Source organism: Bufo bufo, chromosome 7 (assembly GCF_905171765.1).
Source record: "Bufo bufo chromosome 7, aBufBuf1.1, whole genome shotgun sequence".
In the NCBI taxonomy this organism is placed as follows: domain Eukaryota; kingdom Metazoa; phylum Chordata; class Amphibia; order Anura; family Bufonidae; genus Bufo; species Bufo bufo.
The window spans coordinates 206802655-206820299 of NC_053395.1; the positions used below are offsets into that span (position 1 = coordinate 206802655).

General features: G+C 44.6%; 1 protein-coding gene across 1 annotated transcript in view; it reads right to left on the reverse strand.

Annotated features, from left to right (window-relative positions):
* The window catches only part of KIF5C (kinesin family member 5C), a 69743-nt gene that overhangs the window by 37839 nt on the left and 14259 nt on the right, over positions 1-17645 (reverse strand). The window contains exons 2-6 of the mRNA XM_040441378.1: positions 15689-15779; positions 5303-5376; positions 4525-4629; positions 1624-1672; positions 1376-1431 (exon numbers count right to left, since the gene is read on the reverse strand). Of these exons, the coding sequence (XP_040297312.1) occupies positions 1376-1431; positions 1624-1672; positions 4525-4629; positions 5303-5376; positions 15689-15779 (375 nt within the window). The remainder of the gene's footprint in view (positions 1-1375; positions 1432-1623; positions 1673-4524; positions 4630-5302; positions 5377-15688; positions 15780-17645) is intronic.

The window sequence follows — 17645 nt, forward strand, 5'->3', positions numbered from 1 at the left end:
GAGCCTCATATGTTACAATCAGAGAGTACAGGTAAAACTCGAAAAATTTTAATATTGTGCAAAAGTCCATTTATTTCAGAAATGCAAATTAAAAGGAATTGCATTAATGCAGCTTAAAATTAGAATTTTGTGAAAAGGTTCAATATTCTAAGCTCAAAGTGTCACACTCTAGTCAGCTAATTAACCCATACCCCCTGAGCAAAGGGTACCTCAAAATTGTGACTTTGAGGTTTCATAAGCTGTAAGCCATAATCATCCGAATTATAACAAATAAAGGCTTGAAATATCTCGCTTTGCATGTAATGAGTCTCATATGTTAGTTTCACCTTTTAAGTTGCATTACTGAAATAAATTAACTTTGCAAAATATTCTAATTTTTCGAGTTTCACCTTTAAGTATGCTTTCTGATTGATGGAGGAAAGGGGATAGATAACATGCAGATAAGTCCAAGTCCGTCAAACCCCGGGCCAGGAAGCCCGTAATGATGGGCGGGATTTAGCGCTGCCCCAGCCAGTAAAACGGCTAGGGCAGCGCTAAAGCCCGCCCATCAGAGCCGTCGATGTCACCGAACAAACGAAAGAGCCTGTGCCCTGCGCGATTTAGCACAGGGCAAGGGAGCGCATCAGAGCATGAGATGCCCCGATGCTATCCTCAGGGGGGCTGCCTGGGTGAAAATAAGGGTATGTCCGGGTTCAGCTTTGAACCCAGACAACCCTTTTAACTCAAAACGTCAGTGTTTATTCACACTTGAGGCAATTGCACAAAACAGCACGTAACTTTGCAGTCTTGGTGTTAATTCACACACAATGGAAAGTTTATATAACACAAGTCACCTTGCTGGCAGTTCTGCCTCCAGTAGTCCACAGCAGGCTTGAGGGGGCCTGTTTCCCCAGCATGCGGCTCTCAGCCCTCTACCAGGGCACAAAGCCTTAGATCCCAAAAAAACAGAGACATCTCTGCTGAGCCCAGCTGCCTATTTCAGGACAGCCTGGTGCTGCCAAAACCCGGACCGGCACTATGGGCTTCCGACACATTTCCCTCCAGGGCATGGATTATGATCAGCATTATGTAACTCCATAGGTAGCAAAATGGATATATATGGATGAAGCAGCGCCGAGATTTAAATTTGTGACACGTGATAAAGTAGTGCTACAAGTAAATCTACTTCTCCATCTTTACCCATTTTCCAAAGGGCACAAAACCAACATGTAAATGACAAACCCAGCTCTGCTATAGCCTTAATATGTAAATGATCTAGAAAAATATATGGAAATGAGCAATCTGGTCAGTGTCCCTGCTAGTAAGCCTTTAGAAGGAGACCCATGAGAAACTGTTGAGCTATTCCAAAGGTGGAGCCGACTGAATGAACACGTACCTTCACATAGGGGACACGATTTTTATCTTCGTGCACGGCCAGGTTTGTTTTAGATACTGTGAGGGATTATACAGAAACAGAAGTAAAATATGAATACATTGTGAAATTTCTATTATTTAATCATTATCAGTATTTTCCGAAATTCTGGATCCTTTCATTCCCACTCACTCATCAGCGCTGACCCACATCAGCACAACCATCACTGCACAGATAACATTTTTCATAGTCCACACAGATAAGCTTCTTACCGTCCAGCAAATCCCGGATTTTGTCTAAATAAATTTCAAAGTAAGAGACCTGCAAGAGAAAGAAAGGATATATCACAGCCGGCAGTTATAAGGTTATATCACTTATCAATGTATTACTGCTTTAAATTGCTAGTCCTAATACAGTACATGTTACTAGGGGATTCAGAGTTAATAGGCATAGCGTCGTTACAAAGAGCGTCTCGTTCTCTCGCGGACCTGTCCTGTCCTAGGTTACAGAGGCAACTCATTTCTTTGTACGATTGCAGTGTAATGCTTCATTTTGACTGTGGTGGCGCTGCAGGGAAACTGGACACTTAGGCCCCTTTCACACGGGCGAGAATTCAGCGCGGGTGCAATGCGTGAGGTGAACGCATTGCACCCACACTGAATCCGGGCCCATTCACTTCAATTAGGGCTGTGCAGATGAGTGGTGATTTTCCCGCCTCACTTGTACGTTGCATCAAAATCGCAGCATGCTCTTTATTCTGCATGTTTTTCATGCAACGCAGGCCCCATAGAAATGAATTGGGGTGCGTGAAAATCGCAAGCAAGTGTGGATGCGGTGCGATTTTCACGCATGGTTGCTAGGAGATGATAGGGGTGAGCAACCTCTATTCACTGTACTAAAATGTTGCTTGAGGGGTTAAAAAAAAAAAAAAATCAACTCACCTCATCCACCTGATCGCGCAGCGGGATCTGCGCTGACGTCACCACGCTCACCACATAGTGAGCGCGATTACGTCATCAACGGTCCTTTTGCAGGTCCTCAAAGAAGAAGAAAGAAGACGATGCCGGCTGCGCGATCAAGTGGATGAGGAGAGTTAATTATTTTTATTTTTTTTAACCCCTCAAGCAACATTTTAGTAAGCATTCTGTATTAAGAATGCTATTATTTTCCCTGTATAACCATGTCATAAGGGAAAATACACAACACCGATCCCAAACCCGAACTTCAGTGAAAAAGTCCAGGTCTGAGTACCACATTAAGTTTTTTTATCACGCGCGTGCAAAATGCATTGCACTCACGTGGAAAAGAAAACTGAACAACGCAACACAATCGCAGTCAAAACTGACTGAAATTGTGTGTGCACTCGCGCGGGTTTCCCGCAAGGCACCCGGGATGCATCTGGACGCCCGTTTGAAAGAGGTCTTACTGGTGATCATTCAAAATCACCCAATTTGTGCCCTTAAAAAGCAATTAACCCTCTCCTGACATGTCTGTTTTTGTAACTACTTGCATTCCCCATGTAATAACAATTCTGGAGCATCTTTTCTTATGACTCCATGTTGTGCCATTCCTTTATTATTCCTGCTAGAAGTTATGAAGCAATTTGCAAGGAAGGTCCAGATGGGTGTTACCAGTTGGGCGTGTGTCCCTGTACAGTCTGATTGGATAGTGTCAGATTGTGCAGGGACATCTCCCTAGGGGGTAACACCCATCTCCAACTTCACGGGAAACTGCTAGTACTTTATTCATAACTTCTAACAGGAATAATAAAGGGAAAGGACATTATAGAGTCATAAGAATAGATGCTCCAGAATTTTTAGTACATGGGGATGAAAGTAGTTACTAAAACAGACAAGTCTGGAGAGGTTACAAGTCCTCTATCTAACCAAGTGGAAAACCCCTTGTGTGGGCCAATCTCCCTCCACCAGCACTGACTCCACTTAAAAACCATGACCATGGAATCAGAAAAGCGGAGGAGGGATGAATACCTGCATCCTAGCTTTGCAGCAGCAATACCCCACTGTCTGCAGTACTGACCAGGCCTATCAAGAAGGGCCAAAACAATTTGGCTACCAGTCAGGAATCCTCTATGTTGGCATTTCTCAGAACTAAAAGTTCATATAATAAACACCTCTAAATCTAATTAATTGTTTTATACGCATTAAAAGGCGTTTTTGGCTTTAGCAAATCCCTTTGCGTTAGATGGGTTACCCAATGATAAGGTAGTTACAGAGCCTCCGCTCCTGGAATTCCCTGTGATCACCTGTAGTCTGTAGAAGCATACGACAGTAAGTGTTCAGTTACCCTGCAGCACCCCCACAGGTGAAATGAAGCATTACAAGGTTCCTATTTTTTTTTCTTTGTTCTTGTGGTTGTATTTGAGGCCTGCATTAAATTTTTTTTTAAATTCACCAAAAATAGGAATATATCCCCTAAGTGGGAAAATGTAGAATATTTTAATTGGTTGTGAAAAAAAGCCCTTAAAACGCATTGGGGGAGATTTATCAGGACTCATGCTTCCTGTACCAGTCCTGATCCACTGTGAGCAGAAGCGAGATGCACCTAATGCCTCTCCGTATATTAGGTTAATCTCTGGGCCTCCATACATCAGAAAGTCAAACCTACGCCAGCTAGGGTCAATCTTAGGGCTCATGCACATGAACGTATTTTCTTTCCGTGTCCGTTCCGGGTTTTTTTGCAGACCATATGCGGAACCATTCACTTCAATGGGTCCGCAAAAAAAACGTAAGTTACTCTGTGTGCATTCGATTTCCGTATGTCCGTATTTCCGTTCCACAAAAAAAAAAATAGAATATGTCCTAATATTGTCCGCATTATGGACAAGGATAGGACTGTTCTATAAAGGGCCAGCTGTTCCGTTCCACAAAATACGGAATGCACACGGATGTCATCCGTATTTTTTGCGGATCCGTTTATGCGGACTGCAAAATACATACGGTCGTGTGCATGAGCCCTTAGACGGAGCTATCATTTACCACAGTTTCTGGGGTAAGTTCTAGCAAATCTGCGGAGGCCACGCACCATAGTGAACCATAATATGCAACTTTTCTACACCACAAAATTTGTGTAGTTTAATAAATCTCCCCAATCTTTTAGTGAAAGTTGTATGTGTGTGGACACTGCGACCCGATAGCAAACGACATTACATTTACCTTTATATGAAATTCTAGGTTTTCGTCCATTGAATAGATGTGATCAAATATGTCCCGTGCAATCCTTGGGATGATCCCCATAAGCTGAGAATCGTGTAGCTTCCCCTGTGGAGAGAATAAATGGGACATGACCAAAACCAGCCAATACAGAAGAAACCTACATGCCTGGTCCTTAGGTCTAGTTGGGAACATGCCACGGCTGTGCCAGGCGATATTCACACTGTGCCTCATGCTGATCTTTTACAAGGTGAGGTACAGTGTACGATCGCAGCCTTGGGTGTAGGAGGTACAGACAGAAAAACACACTGATCTAGAATCTGCTTATATATCCATATATTACATTACATATAAGATACTCTAAAATACCGTAATAACTATTGGTTATAATCACACACCATAAATTGTCCATATGCCTAGCAAGGATATCCCATCTTCAGCAATTCCTTTCCATTGACCCAATGGAAGCCAAAAATGTCCCTCTGTGCCCCTCCTTCTCCTTCTTCATTGACCGAGCCAGGCAAGATGACCATGCAAGAACCTGGCCCTGTCAATCAAGAAGAGGGAGGGGCTGGCAGAGGGAGGAGGAGGAGCAAAAGGACACAGAGGAGCTTGGGCCCGCCCTCGGTGCACTTAACAGCTCATTAAAAGTCCTTTTTCTCCATAAAGTGGAAGGTATCATTATATTTATCTGAGCTAGCTGTACAAGGCATTCATTTCCTGGTGACAGATTCCGTTTAAGAGGTTGTGACTTATCCTCCTTCAATCAGAGGACTCTCACCTCCATCGTGTGTGTTTTTCCAGACGATGTCTGACCGTAGGCAAAAATGGTTCCATTATAACCATCCAAAACATCTGAAAGCAATAAAGGTAAAGGCATTAGTTAAAAAAAACAAAAACTTTATAAACAATACATATAATTAACATACCTACAGCCCCCATTTTCGTAGTGAATTGTAAAGCTTATGTGAACCTCACGTGAGGCCTGAGGAACGGCTGTTGCCTGTGCTGTACCCGCCGCATCCACAATGTTTTTACGGACAATGTTGGCAATAAAGCTGCTTAAAGATTGGTGAGTGCGGCTTATTCTGTTCTGTTTGGAGATTGTATATGCTTTATCAGCTGAGCACCACCGTGGGTCACGATGAGGGATGTCGATCCTACAAGAGACCAGTTTTTGTGTTGCTCTATGGCAGGGATGCTCAACCTGCTGCCCTCCAGCTGTGGCAAAACTACAACTCCCAGCATGCCTGGAAAGCCTACAGCTATCAGCCTACAGCCGAGCATGATGGGAGTTGTAGTTTTACAACAGCTGGAGAGCCGCAGGTTGAGCATCCTTGCTCTATGGTATTGCTGACAATGCCTTCTTGTGTTGGATCCCTCTGTAGTACCCCAGACCTGGGGGTACTACCATTGTATACAGGTATGCATTGTATTTTATATTGTATTGTTATGTATTTTTTATTATTTGGCAGAATCTAACAGTAAGGTTATGAATGGAAAGGGTTAACTAGGAACAGGGCTATTCACCCTGTTCCTCCCTTCTTGGTAGGAGTGGGATGGTCCTGCTTCCTGCCGGAAGGGGTGGAATTGCTGCTACAGAAAGGAGAGGAAGCACCTGTCTAGGCTCCTGCTGCAGGTTCTCTAGAGAAGTCAACCTTATCCTAAGCCTCAAGTGAATCCTTGAGAAGATAGACAGCAACGTGCAGTATTTTTGAACAGCTACGTCCAGCATTTGAAGACACTGCTGTAAGGTGAGGGACTACAGCTAAGACACCCATCACCCAGAATATTACTAGGCCAGTGGCTCTCTGCTGATCTACTTGTGTCGCCCTGCCTTCTATCAGTTTGGACCTGCCTACTGCATGGAGCCCATTTTTATATTTTTCTGGGCCACTTTAAGTTCTCAGTCCTCCCCTGCCAACACCAAAAAGTACAGGTGACGACCTACAGTGGTTGTCACAGCTCCGCCTGTCATTAGGATCAATGAAACGCTGTAGAACAGGCATGCTCAACCTGCGGCTCTCCAGCTGTTGTAAAACTACAACTCCCACAATGCCCTGCTGTAGGCTGATAGCTGTAGGGGCATGCTGGGAGTTGTAGTTCTGCAACAGCTGGAGGGCCGCAGGTTGAGCATGCCTGCTGTAGAATAACAATAGACACCAAACCAGTGAGATTATTACTAAATTGCTTCAATGCTGATGTGTTTCCTTTGGGTTAATGTTCTATCCTGCAGCCATAATCACCCATATGAGACAGAGGCTGAAACAGGAATCAGTTGTACGACATTTCTACCTGCATTGTCTCATATCAGGGAAATATGGCTCCGGAATACAAAATTCATCCATCGACGAAGCAACTTTTCACAGATTGATGCATTTCTCTGTTATGTTACAATTCCTTCAAATAATTTGTTAGGATCCTTTGCAGTAGGCCCCAGATCTCCGAGCCTGCGTGGGTCTGTCTCACACAGACATCCCTGTTGTCTCATAAAGACATCCCTTATCCTAATGTGTGTCCACTGCTTAGGACCCCTCTTTATAAGCCAGAACAGACATCCGTCCTTGTATTACAAGAACAACCATCCATCTGAATGGTCACCATGTAATACTACATTTCCCCTGCAGTGGCCGCTGTAGGGAAAATGCCTGCCTGGCTGTGGTCACCTGTGGTTGCCAGGAATGTCATCTCTAAAGATATTCACCCTAGGAGCCTCATTCTGATAGGTGTTCTCTCTGATGACACAACCCCTTTAAGAGTGGCTTCACACAGCGCTTTTTTTTTTTTTTTCTTAAACACCACAGTTTTTGTTTCAGTCCTCCATGCATTTTTTTTTTTGCCAAAACCAGAAGTGGATTCAAAAGCAAGAATTAACTTACATATCTCCTTCCTGCTGGATCCACTAGATCTAAAAACTGCCTCACCGCTTTCAATGAGTTAAAGGGAACCTTCACCCGGGATTTGATGTATAGAGCTGAGGGACATGGGTTGCTAGATGGCCGCTAGCACATCCGCAATACCAGTCCCCATAGCTCTGTGTGCTTTTATTGTGTAAAAAAAACAAACATTTGATACATATGCAAATTAACTGAGATGAGTCCCTGTCCCTGACTGCATCTCATGTACAGGACTCATCTCAGGTTATTTGCATATGTATCAAATCGTTTTTTTTACACAATAAAAGCACCCAGAGCTATGAGGACTGGGTATTGCGGGAGGTGCTAGCGGCCATCTAGCAACCCATGTCCTCAGCTCTATACACAAAATCCTGGTGACAGGTTCCCTTTAAAAAAAAAAGAAAAGCATTTTGTGAAACCACCCTAAAAGGGGATGTCTAATTTTACTAAGTACAGCATATTCACTGTATAATGTAAAGTTATTAAATTTTCTAAAATAATTTGTGGCAGTCATCAATTCCTGGCAAATGTCAACATCTGGGAAGATTTAGTTAAAGGGTTAACTATTCTACATTTTTCAAACCAGTGCCTGGATCTTAATACTTCTGTAATTGGATGTAACTAAAAATTTGTATACCGCCGCCGGTTGTGTGTTTTTTCCTTACTTCTCTGTCCACCTCAGTGACATCGTTGAGGTGGTCACGCGTGCTTAGTTCCATCATTCAGCTGCCACCAGCCAGAACCTGTGACAGTTTTCCAGACATTTTTTTATTGCTCCGATTAATAATTGTTTAAAAAACATCTAAAATGTTAAGATTATATCGTGACTCAAACTGGAGTTTTTAACCTAGGGATAATTAAGACAGAATTTTTTATTGGATCCTTCTTGACGTGCTCGATCTTATTCAGTTACAGGGAGAGAGCTGCAGCAGAAAGGACACACCCCTGAGAAGAGACATGCCCCCTCAGCTGCAGCAAAAAGGACACACCCCTGAGAAGAGCCACGCCCCCTCAGCTGCAGCAGAAAGGACATGCCCCTCTAGCAGAGCAATTGAAGCATTGAATGGGGAAATCTCTGGATCCATGTGAGGTGCAGGGCTGGTTCTAGCTTTGTTAGAAAGAGATTGTCATGTACTATATGATGTCTGATTTTATTTTTTCCCCCTTAATTATTAGATTACCCCTTTTAAGTTCAGAATGATGAAAGTCAGTCCTGGTCAGGCAATCACGTGGACGTTTCACCTGTGTGATCATCACACGACCAAGACTGAATTTTATGCTCTGGCAAAAGACAATGGTTCCTATTCAGTGACAGCAATCAAAAATCTTGCAATCTGTAACAAATTGATATATAAAGCATATAATGATATAATTATACAATGAAAAAGCATCCTTGGATGAGACGTGTATACACCACTTTAATAATAAGCGGGCACGGGAAGTAACCAGATACAGTATTCAGCAGGTAACACTTTTTAGCCCCTAGGGCAGGCATGGCCAACCTGCGGCTCTCCAGCTGTTGTAAAACTACAACTCCCACCATGCCCTGCTGTAGGCTGATGGCTGTAGACAATCTAAGCATGCTGGGAGTTGTAGTTTTGCAACAGCTGGAGGGCCTCAGGTTGGCCATCCCTGCCCTAGGGTATTATTTGGGGGTAGTGAGGGCCAAGTTACCACTTACACCAACCACGTGGCTTGGACCGTGCAGCACAATGCCCACCTCATTTCACATTGTCACCCCCTCCACCCTCCTTCCCGACTGGTGCAGGAATCTATACCCTCTATGTACGTTTTCAGCCGCCAGTCACCATCTTTGGTATCGACGTCTCCTGAAAATCTCAAGGAACAAAGAGCGGCGTTTCTGGCTTATTGATTTACAGCCAAGTGCAACCATCACTGGAAAATCAGATCCACGAGCCAAGAAACGCCCCCACCCCCACCCGCAGCATTTAATGTGGAGGTCCTGCATCCACAGAAGTCGCTCCCTCGAGTGGAAGCTTGGGTGATGTTCAATAATGGCCGCATCAGACAAAATAAAATGCGCATAAATTTCCTCCACCCCTACAAAATACAGATTTACACAAAATACGGTTTAGGGGCCTATTATCTTTTGCAAAGTGGTGTAAAATAGAAAAAAATTTAAAAAATGACTACGAGATGATGGAGAGGGATAACCACCAGCAGCTCTGTCAGCAGTGAGAGGAAGAGCGGCTGTACACATAAATAATTCACATTTAGCGAGCAAGCACTGGAGAAACGCATTATACAGCAGATTTAGAAGACAACGAAGGAGAAGTAAAAACTGGGACCACACAAAGATCCCCTCCCCCATATACAGACATGTCCTTATCAATGTCCTACGGACGCCGCCGAGCTATCCTTCGAGGATACAAACAGCAGAAATTGTTCTCATTACGGTGTAATGAATCAAATAGTCGCCAAATAATCCTCCTGATGATCTCTGCTTACTTAGCAGTCGTCTCCCGCCTATGGCAGAACTACAACTCCAAGCATTCCTTGAGAGTCTAGTGCTTACAGGACATACTGGGAGTATGGCTAGGTTCACAGGAGGTTCCGGCAGGCGCCTGTGTTGCAGATTTCAGCAAAATTACGGTATCCAGACCACAATATAGTCAATGGGATCCATCAAGTGCTGACACGGGCCGACATATGGCGGAACTTCCCTGCAGATGTGAACCTAACCTTATAGTTCTGGAGCAGTTGGGGAGTTGTTCGTTGGGGATCATTACTCTCAGCATTTGTGGGGATTATTTTATATTTTAGTTAGAATTAGAATTGTAGTTCCACAACAGCTGGAGGGCCACAGTTTGGGGACTACTACTCTCACCATGCACATATAGTGGTTATGTGACATTCTTGGTCAGATTACCGCATGTACACCATCACTTTAAAGTGATACCTGTATGATTGCTAGGGGTCACCCCATCAATTTCTCACCGTGCCCCTCGCCCCTGATTATACAGCATAAGGCTACATGCACACGACCTTGCCGTGTTTTGCGAATCCGCAAAACACGGATGCCGCCCATGTGCGTTCCGCAATTTGCAGAACGGAACGGGCCGCCCATAAAAGAAATGCCTATTCTTGTCCATAAAACAGACAAGAATAGGACATGTTCTATTAATTTATTTTTTTGCGGGGGCCACAGAACGGAGCAACGGATGCGGACAGCACACGGCCCCATTGAAGTGAATGGGTCCGCATCCAAGCCGCAAAAAATGCAGCTCAGATGCGGACCTAAACAACGGTCGTGTGCATGAGGCTCAGTGATAAAACCCTCCTAATTACTACTGTTCGCTCAAGACAAAACATAGCAGCCAATGAGGGACAGGCACCTGCTTCCAGATGCGATGCATTTTTCACTGAAGCTTCATTCACTTCTATGGGGCCAGGGCTGCGTGAAAAACGCAGAATATAGAACATGCTGCGTTTTTCACGCAACGCAGAACTGATGTGTGAAAAAAAAAATGCTCATGTACCCAAACCCAGTGCGGGTGCTATGCGTTCACGCCATGCATTGCACCCGCGCGGAAAACTCGCTCATGTGAAAGTTTTTCACTGATGGTTGCTAAGAGATTTGTAAACCTTCAGTTTTTCATCGCGCGCGTGAAAAACGCATCAAAACGCATTGCACCCGCGTGGAAAAAACTGAACAACTGAACGCAATCGCAGACAAAACTGACTGAACTTGCTTGCAAAATGGTGCGAGTTTCACTGAACGCACCCTGAACGCATCCGGACCTAATCCGTATCGTTCATGTGAAAGAGGCCTTAATCTGTAAAAAAAAAAAAAAAAAAATTAAAATACTCACATCCACATAATCCACTCGGTCGTATTAGTCTTGTTTAAAAGGTTATTCGTGGGGTACAAATAATACTCGCTCTTTTGAAGCTTTGCTTGTATTTTTTCAGTCCTTTTATTTTTCATATAAATAAATCGCTATAATAATCCTGAGAGCGCTGAACTGATTGCCACCCATGCTGCGCGACGTTTCGGGGGTCACGCCCCCTTAATAATGCGTGCTTGTGGGTTGCAACCATGCGCTTTAAATACAATCAGTTCAGCGCTCTCAGGATTACTGTGCATTATAGCGATTTATTTATATGGAAAAAAAAAGGACTGAAAAAATACAAGCAAAGCTTCAAAAGAGCGAGTATTATTTATACCCCACAAATAACCTTTTAAACAAGACTAATACGACTGAGTGGATTATGTGGATATAACTGTGGAGCCTGAGGGAGGTTCTGAATCAGGTCGTGGTATACTACAGGTGGAGCAACAGTCGATGATTGTCCATTTGATCATGAAGAGTCCGCCGTGACCATCTTGATTAAAGATCCAGCGCAAAATCTCACGTGGTGCGTGACGACATGATCACGCAGGATAGATTGGTGACGTCTTATGTCCCCGCGCACAAGATTTCAAACAAGATGGCCGCGGCGGACGCTTTGCACACAAATGGATGAGGTGAGTATGATTTTTTTTTTTCTATTACCGCCATTTTAGGGAAAATTGATTCATTACCACAAAAGCATGAGGAAATTCGGCTTTGCGGCGAATCAAATTTTTGTGAAGTTCGATTCGCTCAACACTTCTTTACAGGGAGACAGCAATTTTACCATAGACTGAAAACCACTGCAGTCTATTCTAGAAGCGATCTAACCATAACATGTTCAAGTCCCCAATGGGGACTAAAAATAATAAGAATAATTTTTTTTAAATCACTGCCTTTCAGCATTTAACAACTAAAAAAATAAATGAATAAAAATGAACCCTTATATAGCTCCGTAGATGTAAATATAATAATGTTATAGGAGCGCAAAGAATTTTTTATTCCAAAATATTTTATTTTCCTAAAACCATTAAAACAAAAACTATATAAAATTGGTATTCCTGTAACTGCACTGACCCGAAAAATAAAGGTAACGTTCACTTTTGAAACCCATAAAACAATGGCGGAATTGTGTTGTTTTCCCACTTCTACCCCATTAATTATTTTTTTCCAGCTTCCCAATACATTGTATGAAATATTAAATGGAGCGATCAGAATGTACAACTTGTCCTGCAAAAAAATAAAATAAAAAAAAGCCCTCATCCAGAAAAGTAAAACAGTTAAGGCTCTTGGAAGGCGGGTAGGAAAAAAAACACGAAATAATTAAAATTGGCCTGGTCTTTACTTAAGGGGTTAAAAACTGCATCAAAATAACCAGAAACTGAGCCTTACAGGGCGTCTCTACATAAAAGACTGTTGCCTAGCAACCCTGAAAGCACTTCGCTAATATAAGACTCCGGCCATAAACACTGACGTAGAGATGCGGTTTACTGCTGGGAAATTATCCTGCACAAGGCTTCCCCCGACTACTGCCGCGCTATAGTATCCATATCAATAGTAACTGCGACGAGAAGCTCGGGGGTTGCTAGGCAACCACCTTTAAGCAGAGAAGCCCTTTAATTACAGCGAATCTCTCTTTTTCTCTAACTTGTTAGAAGTTCAGCTTTGTAAAATGCGGTTCAGGATGCATTTCCATTGTGTTTTTAGCGTACGTTTGGCGTATGCGCCATGTCAGGTCTCGGCCTATACATCAAACGTACCCATAGGCCCCCATTCAACCGAACAGAGGCCAAAGTAATGTCCTTTTGGTGTCTAATGGATCGGTATATGCAGGAGGGGGGGGGGGGGGGGAAACTGGGCAATTGCCCAGGACCCCCATTGTCTAGGGGGCCCCCTGCTTCAGTGCTGCTGTTCAGCTGAACGTCCGAGGAAGCAAACCGGCGGACAGCTGAACAGCTACACTGTACGGTCTCCTCCCTCACATATAATATAAATCATTACCACAGTGCTGACAGGACCTGCGATAATGTCAGATGAAGGAGGCGGAGCTCAGCAGAGAAGAGGTGATGAAGGACCTGCGATGACCTCACCATCATGTGACCAGAACAGGAAGCGGAGTTACTGTCTGCGGAGCTCAGCAGTGCAGTAAAGTAATGAAGACCAGCCACGCATGTGAAGAAGTATGGATTCAATGTAAGTGACAGGGAAATGCTGGGAGTTGTAGTCCTCTCCTCTTATACCTCCTGTTATGTAACATCAAAGTACATTACAAGAGGAGGTATGAGGAGAGGACTACAACTCCCAACATGTCCAGCTTGTTATGTAATATCAGAGTACATTATAAGAGGAGGTATAAGAGGAGAGGACTACAACTCTCAGCATGTCCAGGCCATTATTATATAATATCAGGGTACATTACAACACCCTGGATATGCTGGGAGTTGTATACCTCCTCCTGTAATGTACTCTGATATTACATAATAACTGCTTGGACATGCTGGGAGTTGTAGTCTACTCTTATACCTCTTCTTGTAATGTACTCTGATATTACATAATAACGGCTTGGACATGCTGGGAGTTGTAGTCCCATCCTCTTATACGTCCCCCTGTAATTTGCTCTGATATTAAAGGGGTATTCCCATCTTAGACAATGGGGGCATATCCCTAGGACGTGCCCCCATTGACTGATAGGTGCAGGTCTCACCGTTGGGACCCGCACCTATATCGAGAACGGAGCGGGGAGCGCTGTGGCTGGAGGACCCCAGATTTCCTGGAGTCCGTCCACCACCAAGAGCTAATCCCCGCCTCTTCCATAGAAGTGAAGGAGAGCGCACTGCGCATGCGCGGCCCATGCTCCCATTCATTTCTATTGGGGAGACAGCAATAGCTGAGCCAGCACTCGGCTATTTTTGGCAGCCCCATAGAAATTAAAGGAGGGCGGCTGCGCATGCGCAGTGCGCTCTCCTTCACTTTCGGGGCTCCGTTTTCGATATAGCTAGGACATGCGACATGTGAGACCCGGAGCAGGAGTGGTGATGTCATTGGGACCGCATGCATCAGAACGCAGCAAGACAAGCCACAGATAAAACTGGTCTGCATCGGGGGGGGCGGGGGGGGGGGGGGGGGGGGGCGCCAGGGATGGGGGGGGAAAGGAGATCATTATATATACTTGGCACTACTGGGGAGGAATGAAGGAGCATTATATACATATTGGCACTACGGTGGAACATTATATATAAATATTGGCACTATGGGGGGAAGCATTATATATTGGAACTAGTGGGGGGCACTACAGGGGGACATTAGAGCCACTGGGAGCATTATGGTTATATTATTACTACTAAAGTACTGTAGGGGCGTTATTATTATTTGACGCAATATGGAGGGCATTGCTACTAATGGGGGCTATCTTGGAGTGTATTATCCCTATTGGGGGCACCATTACTAATGAGGGCAGTCTGGGTGTATAGTATATAGTACAGTGTTTGTGGACATGGGGGGGGGCAGAACAGGCACAGTATTGGGGGTAGCTTCAAGAGGTTCTCTGAGTTTTTTCATATTAATGGCCTATCCTGGTGTATCAATAATAGATCTGCGGGGGTCTGACACCCAGCACTCCCGACGATCAGCTCTTTGAGGAGACAGCATGCACTGTGGGCCCGTGTCGTCTCCCTCCTCTCTTCCTACTGTGCTGCTGTATGTCTATGGGACAGCAGCAGTGAACAGCACGCGCCGTCTCCTCAAACAGCTGATTGGCGGGGGTGTCGGACAACGGACTGTGATTTTAGCACATTATTACAAGATGTGGACCCCCCCTTTTGATTTTGCCCAGGGCCATATTTTGTCTAAAATCGGCCCTGGATATATGTCAGTATTAGAGATGAGCGAACTTCTGTTTTAAGTTCGGCGTCTAAAGTTCGGCTTCCGGTTAGCGGAGGATCCCGATATGGATTCCGAATTACGTTGTGGTCCGTGGTAGCGGAATCAATAATGGCCATGATTGAAGTTCGCTCATCTCTAGTCAGTATACCTCTCAGTGCTACAGAATGCCACTGGCAGCACTGATTGGATAGTGTCAGACTGTGCAGGGACACGCTCCCAACTAGTAACGCCCATCTGGACATTTGTTGCAACCTGTGCTATAGTCTGACATTGGAAGCCCTGATTGGATAGCGTCAGACTGTGCAGGGACACGCTCCCAACCAATAACGCCCATCTGGAGCTTTGTTGCAACCTGTTAGTAACTTATTCATAACTTCTAGGAGGAATAATAAAGGAATGGCACGACATACAGTCATAAGAATAGATGCTCTAGAATCATTATTACATGGGGGATGCAAGTTGTGACTAAACCAGACATGTCAGGAAAAGGTCCTCTTTAAAGCACAAGTTTAGCGTTTGATGGCAGGGGCTTACCTTTGACAATCTGTTTCGCGCAGGCGTTATATACTTGCTCCTGGGTTGAGTTAGGAGGTAAAACTTTATCGTAGATATATGGCTTTGATTGCTGAAAAGAAAAAAAATTAATAATAACACATTAAGCATAAATGAAACAAAAAGGAGTCGGCCAGCTCCAGTACATTCCTATTGTGCAGCATTAATCTTTCCAGCCCCGGCTCAAACACAGTCACAAAAGCATGAGGGAAAAACAGCTGAGGCCAGCAAAGTCCTCGCTCCAAGAATGGAGACCAGCATCGAAACCCGGCACATGGGGGAGGTCTATCAAACAGTTGTAAAGGAAAACCAATTCCAACCAATCAGATTCCGCCTTTCATTTTCCAAAGGAACTCTTAAAAATGAAAGGTGGAATCTGATTGGTTGCTATGGGCAACTAACTCAGTTTCCCTTTACACCAGTTTTGATAAATCTCCCCCTTTATTTTTTAGTGGGTACTCTTCACTTAGACTCCGCAGCTGAGACCCTCCTCCCATCTGCGGCTCTAAAGGGGGCCCGATCATAGTACCTAATTTACTTCACAATACCCATAAAGTGCATTTTAAAAAGGGTGCAGACAAAACCCTCTTAGGCCTCCTGCACACGAACGTGTGCGCCCTGTGGCCGTGCAGCAGCCCGCAAATTGCACGAACACCGACCGTGGGGCAGCCGCAGCGGATCGCGGACCGATTCAATTTAATGGGTCCGTGATCCGCCTGTTCCGCAAAAAGATATAACATATTCTATCTTTTTGCGGGAACGGAAGTACGGGACGAAACCCCACGGAAGCACTCCGTAGTGCTTCCATGGGTTTCCGTTCTGTGCTTCTGTTCCGCACCATTCCGTATCTCCGGATTTGCGGACCCATTGAAGTAAATGGGTCCGCATCCGTGATGCGGAATGCCCACGGAACGTAAATGCGGTCCGCAATACGGCAAAGGGTAGCACACGTTCATGTGCAGGAGGCCTTATAGATGTTTTCTAATTAGATTCTGAGGGGGTAACAATTTGACTTCCCTTGGGGTGTATTCACATGTACCAGTCATATTACGTTTCTTTGTACATAACACAGTGGGGGAGAGTTATTAAAACTGGTGCAAAGAAAAATTGGCTTAGTTGCCCATAGCAACAAATCAGATTCCACCTTTCAATTCCTAAAGCAGCTAAAAGCAGTAAAATTTGCTTAGTTGCCCATAGCAGCCAATCAGATTCTACCTTTCATTTTTCACAGCTCCTTTGGAAAATGAACGGCGGAATCCGATTGGTTGCTATGGGCAACTAAGCCAGTTGATATATGTCCTCCAGTGTGTGAACAGACCCTAAAGGCTGACACTCTAGTGGTCGTCCGATTGCTCATTCAGGCGGCAACTTCTGTATTTTCCTGCGTATAATTTATCTTCTCAAAAGTCGGGGGTCATCTTATACGCCAGGTGTCGTCTTATATGTCGGTATACGGCGTGCTGAAACTTACTTCCTAGCCGGACTGGAGGCTAGCTGAGCCACCGTGCGCTGCATCCTGGCCAGCCGCTCCTGAAGCAGCCCCCTCTCCCTGCTCTCAGTGGTTTTCTCATGCCGGCAGTATTACATTGCGTACTACCGTTCAGATCGTCTAGAAGACAGGGAGAGCTGACCCACCCAATCCAAGCAGGCTTGGTATGCAGTGTGCACAGAAAATACCGGTACATCGCTTGCCGTGATTGGCTGGTTGTTGTATACTGGGTTGGATTGGCGATTCTGAGGGAAGGCAAGGGGAAGCAGGAACATCTGCAATTCAGCCAATTCTAATGTTGGAACGGCGGATCTCTAATGAAGTTTGGTGTGCATCTTATCTGTGGTGAAAAAACAGAGTCTATCTGGGGAGCAGATACATGTGGTGGTGAATACAGTACAGCACCAGTATCTGTACATACAGTACAGCACCAGTACATACAGTACAGCA